Below are 12,359 nucleotides of genomic sequence, written 5' to 3' on the forward strand. Positions count from 1 at the left end.
ATGTTCCGTGACCGTCAAAAGGATCTTGTCCCATTCTTCTTCATGGAAGGTGATCTTGTAGCCTGCAACATCATCGATGGTGTGATGGCAGCCCTCAACATCGTTCACGATCCAGATGAGAGGAGACTGTTCATTGGTTCATCGAAGACGAGTCTTAAAGCTGTTTTACTGCATAATGGCAATGTTTTGCCATCAATTCCAGTTGGTCATGCAGTCCATATGAAGGAAACCTATGACAACATGAAACAACTTTTGAGGTGCATAAACTATGACCAACATCAGTGGCAGCTTTGTGGCTATTTGAAGGTTGTTGCTCTCTTGCTTGGTCTGCAGACTGGATACACAAAGTACTGCTGTTTTCTCTGTGAATGGGATAGTCGTGCAAGAGATTCCCACTATCAAGAAAGATTGGCCACTCCGACAGTCATTGGAGCCTGGGAGGAAAAGTGTTCAGCATCCACCACTTGTTGAATCAAGGAAGACACATCTGAAGAAGTGAGGTTTTTACCCACGAAAGCTTATGCCCAAATAAATCTGTTAGTCTTTAAGGTGCCACCAGACTCCTTGTTGTTTTTTAAGGAAGATTTTGTTACCACCCTTACACATCAAGCTGGGTCTGATGAAGAACTTTGTCAAGGCCATTGACAAAACACAAGCAGCTTTCAAGTACCTCCGTGGAAAATTTCCAAGGTTAAGTGAAGCTAAGATAAAGGAAGGTGTCTTTGTTGGTCCTCAGATTCGAGAACTTCTTCGAGATGATGCATTTGACCATGCACTGCGTGGCAAGGAAAAGATGGCATGGAAAGCCTTCCAGTTAGTGGCAATAAATTTTCTCGGAAACAACAAGGCAGACAACTACAGGTTGTTGGTGGAAAACCTACTCAAGGCATACAAAAGCCTTGGTTGCAACATGTCACTAAAGATACATTTTTTGCACTCTCATCTAGATTTTTTTCCACCGAACTGCGGAGCAGTGAGCGAAGAGCACGGCGAGTGATTTCACCAGGACATTGTAACAATGGAGAAACGCTATCAGGGCAAATGGAGCCCATCAATGCTTGCAGACTATTGCTGGACAGTGACAAGAGATGCTCCATTTAATGAATACAAGAGACAAGCCAAGAAGCGCCGAGTAGACACTGAATAGGACTAAACTATGTACAGAATAGTTTTTTGCCTTTTGTTTCATAATAAATTTTATTTATATAACCCTTTTGCTGATTTTTAAAGTGTTACATAAACAGGACAGGTGAAATATCATGTAAAGCAACCATAAACACATGAAAAGACCTAGGTTTACAATTTATGATTAAAACTCTACTATCTACACAATATACATAGACATAAAATGTAAAAACTTAAATATCTTAGAAACAGTAGCCAATCTGTTTTAATTGTCATATTTGAATTCAGCACATCAAAATACATAATAAATAGCACATTTTTATCTCTGAAGCAGACGACTTCTCAAAAATTGTAGACCAGTGTTATCAGGAAATATTTTGCTTTTAAGTGAATTTGTTTGTAAGTGGCGACAATTTGGCAGCCTCAAAAACTGAAGTCCTAAATTTATCCACAAAACAGGTGCAGCATGCAGCGTTCAGATAATCTTCCCATATTGCCCAGCTAATATGTCTGACCTGTAACTCAGAGGGACCATCTCTTGTGAGGAGAGAATAATCCATTCCTCACCCCCAAGTGGAATATGGTTATAGTATGAAAAAAGGATATCACTAGAACTTTGGATTAACATGTTTTTTGTTTTAATGGCTTCTATAAGACAGGTGCCATTTTTACATAATCACTTTCCTGACTAGAATAAGTACAATTATTTGTCTCTTACGACAAAGGGGTACCAAATTAGGGCCAATCTCAGAATGTTTTTTGATGGTTTGGTTTGAAATAAGCCTTTAAAAACCTATACCTTTTCAATTTCCACTTAGGATTTTGTGTGTGTTCAGGTCCTCCAGTTCAACCGGGCATCCTTCTGCGACAATTTCCCCACCCAATGGCCAACCCTAGTTATCTTCCTTTTGTCTAATTTAAATGCAGGTTTCATTGATGGCACTCATGGAAAACCCAAGGTGAGCATAAAAAATAATGAAAACTCAGCTAGGGTTTTGAATACAACAGTTTTGAAACTAAAATGGTAGTCACTATACATTCCCATGTATTTAAATTGTTTGCAGTAGCTTGTGACCCAATGAAAGTCAAGTCATACATGATGAAGTATAAAAGGCAAAAGGCATTGTTCTATATTTCTTTTGGCAAAGAAACAATACACCATTTTTTAAGGTCCTAACCAAGGGAACTCAACTACTTAGCATAATAGTGCAGCACTCCACATCCAAGCAGTATCTACATTTTAATATTTTTTCCTCCACTACATCCAAGATACAGCTTTTTCTCTGCCCACACAGATAAAATGTTTGTCCAGGACTTCACACATCATGCTTCTTGACCACTAAAACCTTCTCCTTTCCGGCCTTACCAAATACCATCTTGATCCCCATATAGTCAAATGCTGCCGCAGAGACCATTTCCCCAAATTATAGCTCCGATTATGTCACCACTCTCTCCATTTTCCCCTGCTCACCATACACTCACAGGCATGGTCTACTCTACATAGTTTTTATACCAATATAACTGTCAGTTGGGTGTGATTTTTTACCAACAATTCTACAGGTACAGCTCCTAGCATGGGCACGTTATACTAGTAAAAAGGTACTTTATACTAGTACAGCTTATTCTGTACAAAAAGGGGAATAGGTTATACTGGTATAACCGTGCCCACTAAGGGGGAGTTATACTACGACTACGTCTTCACTACCCGCCGGATCGGCGGGTAGCAATCGATCTATCGGGGATTGATTTATCGCGTCTCATCTAGACGCGATAAATCGATCCCCGAACACGCTCCATCGACTCCGGAACTCCACCAGGGCGAGAGGCAGAAGTGGAGTCGACAGGGGAGCCGCGGCCATCGATCCCGCGCTGTGAGGACGGGAGGTAAGTCGATCTAAGATATGTCGACTTCAGCTACGCTATTCTCGTAGCTGAAGTTGCGTATCTTAGATCGATCCCCCCCAGTGTAGACCAGCCCTACTTTAACTATATCTGTATAGTTAAAGCAATAGAACCAACTTGTGTGTGTAGATAAGCCCTATGGCTCTTTGGGGCTTCACCTCATCGTACTTATTTCTTATAATGGTATGTATGCTGCCATCAACCTTTACTTCAGCCTGGTCTACACTAGAAAAGGGGAAACTACACTGACAAATCCTCTCCTACTATAGATGCAGCTTTAATAAGCAAAAAAAAGGCTTTTGCCAGTATAGTTTATACTGAACAAAATAAATTATACCAGTTTAAAAGTGCTTTTGTGGTATAACAATCTACACCAGGGCTTTTCTCAGCATAGAAGTGTGTCAAAAAAAAAAAAAAAAAAAAAAAATCAGTCCTAATCAACATTACTATTCCAGCAAGAGTTTTCTACTGTAGACCTTGCCCTCCACTCTACCAACACTACCAGCCTTTATTATCCATTAGTCCCTCTATCACTCATCAGTGTCCTCTAAATATCTTTGCACTTTCTCCCATGCCATCCCTTATCCATGAGAGGAACTCCTTGTAAAGATCCACAAAGCTACATTATCCTCTTTCAAATCTCTCATTAAAGTTTCCTCTGCCATGATTCTTACCAAAGACTCAACAATGGCTAGACACTGCTTATTACAAGAATCATGATTTTCACACTTTTATCTTGTGCCTCCCATGTCTGTCTGTTGCAGTCTCTTGTTGTTCCATGTATTTAGACAGTAAGTTCTTTGGGGAAAAGGGACCATACTTTCATTTCTGTACTTTGCCTAGCATAATACAAATAAATCTACAGACCAAAAGTGAGTTACAAATTAGCATGGTACTATCAAAATTTGACTCAACACTTTGAAATGTATTGTTAGACGAGCCCATAAGAGGGTTACAAGTATTTGTGTAGTCAAGAACAGAGTCATGACAGAAATAAATTTAGGAACCTCTAGTTAACAGCATTCCTGTCTAACACATGGTTTGCAAGATATTAAGCATCAAAGTGGTTTCTGATTCATTGTATGACTAGTGTTATTTGGAGAATATCAAGTGTAAATTTTTCATTTCTGAAGCTACAAAAATTTTAGGGTCCCCCCCCTCCTTTTTAGGCCTTTATATCAGGAATTCACAATACAACCAAAAGTAAATGAATAAAACTTTACATATGGATATGGATGATGCTCCCTGAGAAATTCTTATGAAGCAGTTCATGTTAATGTCAAGCATGGTTACATGCCCATAAAATATAACATGTAAGGGGGAAGGAAAGCTCCCCAGCATCAGCACAAAAGACAAACTGTAGGGTGGGGTGAGGTAATATCTTTTACTGGACCAACTTCTGTTGGTGAGAGACACGTTGTCGAGCCACACAGAACTCTTCTTCATGTCTGAGAAAAGTAGTCCCAGCGTCACAGCAAAATGCAAGATGAAACGGATTGTTTAGCATAAGTAATTAGTACATATTGTAAGGGACCATTCAAGGTAGTGTAAGACTGACAGCCAAACATTTTCCACAACTCTCAGACAGCAGCAGGAGGAATTCACACAAAAAATAAACCCCAACCTGACAGGAAACCACAAGACTTGCTGCAAAAGTGCTACCAGCCCACATGCATGCCTGAGGCTCTCCTACAGTAGGTAGTGAGTCAACAAGATGACTCTCTCCTTCTTCCCACCTCGCCACCCTGGATAATATCAGGCACTTGACGCAAGGCTGAAAGATACTCACTAAGGGCACCAGCACTCTACATTAACTTTCACAGGTGGCAAGGGAAGAAAACAAGAAAATTTGTGTGCTAAAACATACCAGGATTTCCCAATTGAAGGGTAAACTCAAAGGACATCAGTGGAAAAAAGTGGTCCATTGTTTGGCTCTGTATCGCTACAATAACATAACAAAAGAAACCCTGCTATCAAAGAAAGAAGTCAGTGCAAAAAACTGCACACACACTGGCTGAAAGTCAGCCATTTTGTTAGACAAGTTTGGCCTCCCTCTGGAATTGGCCAACATCAATCCCTTAACATGCATTAAAGTTTCTTAACATAGCAGGCTCACTTTGCTGGCAATATTTTTCCTTGCATTACATTTTCCTAGTACATGGGAGCACTGTTGCATGCATTTGACAGTCACATTTCCATAATTTGGTAGATTGATTATTTTCTGATTCTGAGTGTTGTATAGCAGGTAAAGTTTACAAGTATTATCCTGCTGAAAAGGGCAGCAAATCATAAGGATTTTCTGAGAACAAGCTTCCACAGAGCAAGGAGATCTCATTTTTCTTTCCATATCTACTAGCTCCTTTTTAAAAAACCTTCACTAAAATACATAAAGCCTTGTGTACTAGGCTAAAATAAAAAATTGCTCTTTAAAGACCCCATTAGGGTGGTAGATGAATCAGCTGGAAGATTGCATAGCAGTGTTCTTATAACACTTCCTATAGCAATACCAATGCAGGCTAAGAAAAAGCTTGCCCTATATACTTGTTATTAAGATGCAGTGTTCAAGAGTTTCACTTGGATGAGATGGCTAAAACCTCTCATCCAAGCAAAACATTTGACCACACCATTCTCCCTCACTCACACACACAATCACCAGACAGAAATAGTCTGCAAGCCTCCAACGGTATGAAAGTTGTATGTTTTCAGTGTGGGATAAAAATCAATCATTTTTTATTTCAACTGGACTTTTTAAATTTAAATGAAATACATTGTTTTAAATAAACCTAATTAAAATTAAATTTGAAATCATGACAACCTACATTAAGGTCTAAATTTACTACAATCTATTAAAATCATTTAAATTAATTTTAAAAATAGTAAGCATACATGTTTGCTGCCAAGTTTAAAGAAAGTCAAACCACTGAACTGGTGGAAGTCACTAAGCACCTAGAACCAATACTGGTTGAAGGGCTAAACCAGTTTTTGACAGCAGCTCTTCTGCAGATGCAGACACAACGTTTTCATTTCAGTTGAATCAACTAGTTCAGTTCAACTAGAGTTAAGAAATCAACTGGGAGGTGAAAAAGCAGGAAACCTTGTTTTCCTTTTCCAACCTACAAATAAAAATCAAGTGTGAAAGGATGAGTTTTACTAGTTCTAAAATCTTGAAGAAAATGGTGACCTTGAAACAAGCAGTTCAATTCACTTACTAAAGATAATACTGATAATACTTTGTTGAATATATCAGTTAGTTTTAAATGCAACATGTTTTAATAAATTTTTAATAAATTTTTTTTATATATCCAGGACATTTCAGGTAGTTTTATTTAACTAATTAAAAATACAAGCAGCATCTTAAAATTGTTTATTAAATTTTAAATTTCCAGCCAAATAGAGCTTGACAAATCATAAGTTAAAAAAATCACCTAGTAAATAAGAATCATTTTCTAACATAATAAAAATGTAAAAATTAAGCATCTGAATAAAATGTAAGTTAAGCTATAAAACTGCTTAAATAAATGTTTGTAGCTATAGCAGATCTTACTGGTTAGCAAAAAGAAGCACCAAATTTAATGCAGAGGCTAAATTCAATTGCAAACATCATGTTTTAATACTTACCAATCAATTAGAACCAAGTCTTCTTTAGGAAAATAACTAAAAAGTACAAATGCTAAACTAAATTTATAACCATGATCTACCGTAAATAGTTTTCATTTAAATCAGTCCACCCTGTATGTTTCATTTCATTGCTTCTCATTACTGCTGGTCAAAGTACAAGAATTTGATACCATACAACATCCCATTATTTTATTAAATCAAAAAACTTTGTAAATTTCCCCCTTGTCCAAAAAACATATGTAGAAGTCAGGAGAAAAATTATATCCTACAATATAATCCAATGTTCAGTAGGCAAGAAGTATTTTCTTAATTGCTTCTATGTTTAGTTAACTGCTTCCTCAACAGGTATTTTAACAAAGTAACCAAGCTGGCACTGTTTCTGGGAGGAAGTTTTTGTTAACATGGAGGGAAAGCTGAGTAACTCAATTACTGTACCATCTTTCCAGGCTAATTCAATGTGACCTTGCATCAGCTATTTTGACAACTGCTAGAGTCTAACTAGTGCTGCTACTTTTTCAAAATCTGGAACCTCTTTTTCAAATGGTGTAGAACTTTAGTGTCTAGTGTGTTTGAGAGACAACGGCTGTTAAAACTGTTAAAGTTGAGATGGGAGAAGAAACAGCTAATCAGAATTACATGAATATATTTTTCTTTAAGTTCCATTCTCTTTTACCTGGCAGGGCTTAGAAATTTTTTTGTGAATTAGTAGTTTTTCCAAACACTGGTCCTAGATCAATGATCAGCAAGAGAGCAGTGCATAATCCCTGACAATGTACCATTATTAATTAATATTCTTTGCTAATTGTTTGCCATAAACAACATCATCTGTAGCAAATCATTAAGTCGATTGCTAACAGATATCTAAGACTTTAAAAAACAAAACAAAAAAACGGAAAATAATTTCAATAAATATCACCTGCAGGCCTTTACATAATTTGACATAACTTTATTTTGTCAAATTACAATTATATAAAATTATGGTCTGTATGTACTGAAGAGGCAAAAAGATCTGAAGTATACTCATTGAGGGCCAAATTGTGCAATCCTTATGCGTGTGTGAGCACTTATTCATTGAGATACACCCACTGAAGTCATTGGCACTTTATGAATACTGTAATCAGAATGGTATGACTTTTAAGGACAGCTTTCCAAAGGTATGAAAAGAGTTGGTTTTAGCCATGAAAATGAAAACTATCTGCCACTAGTCCCTAAAAGTAGTAATGCCTTATTGGCACTGGTCCATACCGGATACAACTAGTCCTGACCTCAGATCAGTGTCATTTTCAAAACCCTAACTTTTGTAGGCCCTTGTCAAAAGTAAGTTTCAATATAGCCAAAATGGAAAACACACACCGTACTGGTAAACTGTCAGACAGCATAACAAAGTAGCATGCATCTTAGGTACACAAAAATATCCAGGACTCGGCCCATCTGACTGCACAAAAATGGAATCTCTCTCTAGGTTCTGCCTTTTGTTGTCAAGAGAAATTAAGTTACAGTGAAGTCAGACAAACAATTTCAACTGGACCTGTGAAGCATTCAGGAGAATTTGTACTACACCTCTGAATTGTGCAATGGCCAACAACAGACAAAGATGAAAGGAAGGATGCTAGAGTGCTAGTGGCAGAAATTATGTTCTCTCTCTCGTAGGTCCAACCCTTCTCTATCCAAAGAGCTCCGACTCTCATCCAAACCCAAACTGTCTACTATTACCTCTTCCTCCAGAGCTTCCTTGAGACATCACCTCCCTTCCAGTCTGCATAAAATGCACCTGGCTAAAGTTATCTGCCTCACCAGCTCTGATCATTTCATACTCCCTCTTTGCACCCCTTCCCTGGCTCCCCGCTTCTTCACTACATCAAGTTTCAACTTTTATCTTTACTTTCAAAGCCACAGCAACCAACATTGTCCTTTATTGTCTACCTAGCTAATAACACCATCCTTTATTGTCTACCCAGCTAATAACACCAACCTGTTCATTTCTCCCACAACCATCTCCATGTCTCGTTACTGTATCACCCCCTACAGAGGAAGTGGCCCCCCTATTCTAGACCACCCAGCCATTACTCTCCTCTCCTCATTCCTTAAACTCAATTCTGTGATGGGAACAAGAATTGAATCTACAACATCAATGCATATTTTTTTAAAAACTGACCAAGGTGTGCACATACCTAAATTGAGTAAGAATATGACCTCATTGTTGTGTTCCTTGTTTTAGCTCACCACATCCCTGGCCTACTGTTTACTACCGTGACTTAGGTTTAAAATTACATTGCAAACTCTTCAGAAAGGGATTACATCTTTCTATTTGTACATTAAATCATCTAGCACAGTTTCAGATCCTGGAATACTGAATAATATATTTAACAACCACCCTAACCAATATACAAAAACCTGTAGGAGAACACTTCAATCTCCCTGGCCACACAATAGCAGATGTAAAAGTAGCCATCTTACAGCAAAAAAACTTCAGGACCAGACTTCAAAGAGAAACTGTTGAGCTTCAGTTCATTTGCAAATTTGACACCATCAGATCAGGATTAAACAGACTGTGAATGGCTAGCCAACTACAAAAGCAGTTTCTCCTTCGTTGGTGATCACACCTTAACTGCTAGAAGAGGGCCTCACCCTCCCTGATTTAACTAACCTCGTTATCTCCAGACTGATTATTGCCTGCATATATATACCTGCCTCTGGAAATTTCCATTACATGCGTCTGACGAAGTGGGCATTCACCCACGAAAGCTTATGCTCCAATACATCTGTTAGTCTTTAAGGTACCACAGGACTCTTTGTTGCCCAACCAGGGGTTCACCTCTACTAGCTACATTGAGATAGTCTTTATGTGCACTTTGTCTACACTAGAATATTACATCAGGAGACCTATTTCAACGTGCAACCCTTTTTTTTTTTTTTTAAGTAATACATAGCCTATATTGTAAGCTCACTGGGACAAGGGCCACATCTTCCCAACCTCTGTTCATTGCTGAACACAATGCTGACACTGAACAAACATTTTTTTGAACCACACTTAGCACAATGGGGTCCTGGTCCATGACTAGGGCTCCTAGGCACTACAGGAAGACAAATAATAATGTAATTGTAACTTGAAACAACATTTCGATCAACTCCAGCTCCCTGATCTTGCCGGTCATGCACACGTTTTCACACAAAAGGATGCCCATGCAGCTTGTAATAGTTTTTAAAATACATCTAAAAATGACATTTTTCCTTCTCACAAACTATCAAGTGTTTTTACAATGTGAATTTTAAAAACCTCAGTAACAGAACCCAAGTTTTCAGAGTTCACTTTCACATAATAAATGCACTAGTTTCTTTCATCTAGTCACCTCAAGTAGGTTTTGAAAAAAAAACATACAAAACAATATTTGACACCATTAAAACTTGAGGCCCTCAAAGGTATTTACAATCATATATACTTGTATCCATGTTGCTCGCATTCTGATCCTACCCCAAAATCCTCCCCACTTTTTCAACTTTTAACAATTAAATATTGACAATCATTTTCTTTTAAGGGCTTATCTTCACTAGGAACTTTAATTATGTTTACATTCTTTTTAACAATTGCGCTATGGTCAACATGATGTTACCTGACTTATCTGTGTAGACAAGGATAAGCCATGTTCAGCACTATGACAGTTATTTGTGAGTAAATCTTGCTCCCAATTGGGTTTGCTCATAATTAGTGCAAATGATAATCATAACTTGCCATTGTTTCTACCAAAGAGGCAGCATCCTACCAGCTAACCCAACCGTAAAAAAAACTGTTAAAAAGTATTTAAATACAAGTACATTTCCTAATAAAACCGATTCCCAAGAGCTACAGGGTAGGGAGAAGTTGAATACGTTATTTACATTATACTTTTCTGAAGAACTGATTAGATGTGACCCAGCATATCTTTTCCATCTTTAACTCTTAAAGATTGCATTTTGTAGATATGTAAAATATTGCTTGAGATATTTAGAAAAGGACAAGACAAAGCAATATGCTATTTTAATTTTATAGACTCATACAACTCAAGGAAGAATGGCCAAGAGTTCTGGCGTTGAAATCTTGGCTTCGTCACACATTTTCTATGTTACTATGAGCAAGTTAATTAATCTCCCTGTGCTTCAGTTCTCCATTTGTATAATAGGGATAACTACCTCACAAGGTGTTTTTTAGGATAAGTTATTAATACTGGGGAAGTGGTCACATACTCTTGATTATAAATGCCACGGGAATAAAAGGCTTTGAATAAAAATACGAGATGAAAATGGACCTATTAGGTCCCATCCAGTCCAGAGCTTGGGAAATCTGCTGTGCCAGTGATGAGAAAGAAGCCTTTCCTGGCAAGAGAGCGCCAAAAACACAAACTATAGAAACTTTCATGTTGTAAAAGCGTACAGCCCTTACAAATGGAAAAAGATCTTTCTAAATGTGAATCAGTGAGACCTTCAGGCTTCCCACACCAGCCCCTTGGCTGCTGCCCACAATTTCCCCAGGCATCAGAAGAGCAACTGACGGGCTTGGTCAGTTATTCGAAACCTGTCGAGCAAACGCGAAATTGACCAGAACCGAGTCAATTTCGCTCCGCAGCGCTTCTGCTTGAGGAAACTATGATCCCTAGCACAGGAAGCCAGACAGGAGCCAACCCTCAGGGAAGGGGTAGATTCGCTCCCATCGACGCCACCTACAGGCCCCCTTCAGCGCCGTAAGCCCCCCGCCCCCTGCTAGGCCCCATGGCCAGAGCTCTCGTCAGCTCTCCCACAGTCCCCCTAGGCCCGCGCCATAACTCCTAGCGCCACTGCTGCCCACGCCCCCTCCCCAGGCAGTCGCACCGCAGGTCTCAGGTACCTGCTCCTCCCAAGGCAGCAGCCATGGCGCCTCCTCCTGCGCGGGCGGCGGCCGCTCCTGGCGGTGCCTCCCGCAGCTGCAATGAGGGCTCGGAGTGGGGGGAAGGCCTCGGACGCAGGCCCCGCTCGGCGCCCGGCTGCAGGGGGCGAGGGTACTCCGCCCTCCCGCCGCCTGCTCCGTGCCACCAGCCGCAAGAGAACAACAAACTAACACAACATGGCGACGGCCACTGACGGCTGGGGTTCGCGGCCGCACCGCATCATGGGATCGTGGAGGGCTAACCCTTCCCTCCAAGAGCGGAAGGCAAAGAAAGGCCGCTGGTTGGCTGGCTAAGGAAGACCGCACCGAGGCTGTTACGATAGGCGCATGCGCCGCACTTGCCTCTGCCGGAAATACAAAAAAAAGACTGACTGAGACGCAATGCGCATGCGCCAAAAGTGACGGAGCCGATCTTGGTGACGTACTCCGCAGTCTACTGGACAGGCGCGTATCTACAGCCGGGGATGCTGCAGACAGAGCTGCGGGCTTCGGTGCGCATGCGCATAGGGCTGCTGACGCTGGGCTGGAGGAGAGCTGCTCCAGGGAGCGCGGTGGGCTGAAGTCGTCCCGCCTTGGGGCGTGCGCACTGGCTTCGCTGGAGTGACGCGGCGCAGCGCTGCTCAGAGCGTTGGCAAACCCAGGCCCTAGTGGGTGCAGGGCCTAGGACGAGCACACCCGCGCTGCCTGACAGAGAGAGCAGGGAGTGCTGCAAGCTGGTCTGGCAAGATGCTGCACCCACCTGCCCGGGCAACCCATGGGCCCCTGGTGGTCGGTCTGGGATCATGTGCAGAAATCCGATCAGAGAATAATGGCAATG

At 40.4% G+C, this 12,359-nt stretch overlaps 1 protein-coding gene across 1 annotated transcript in view; it reads right to left on the reverse strand.

Annotated features, from left to right (window-relative positions):
* RBM33 (RNA binding motif protein 33) overlaps positions 1–11,584 on the reverse strand; it is a 146,422-nt gene extending 134,838 nt beyond the window's left edge. Inside the window, exon 1 of the mRNA XM_065397927.1 lies at positions 11,504–11,584. Coding sequence (XP_065253999.1) covers positions 11,504–11,528 — 25 coding nt within the window. The 5' untranslated portion in view covers positions 11,529–11,584. The remainder of the gene's footprint in view (positions 1–11,503) is intronic.
* Between the last annotated feature and the right edge of the window lie 775 nt (positions 11,585–12,359).

Source organism: Emys orbicularis, chromosome 2 (assembly GCF_028017835.1).
Source record: "Emys orbicularis isolate rEmyOrb1 chromosome 2, rEmyOrb1.hap1, whole genome shotgun sequence".
In the NCBI taxonomy this organism is placed as follows: Eukaryota; Metazoa; Chordata; order Testudines; family Emydidae; genus Emys; species Emys orbicularis.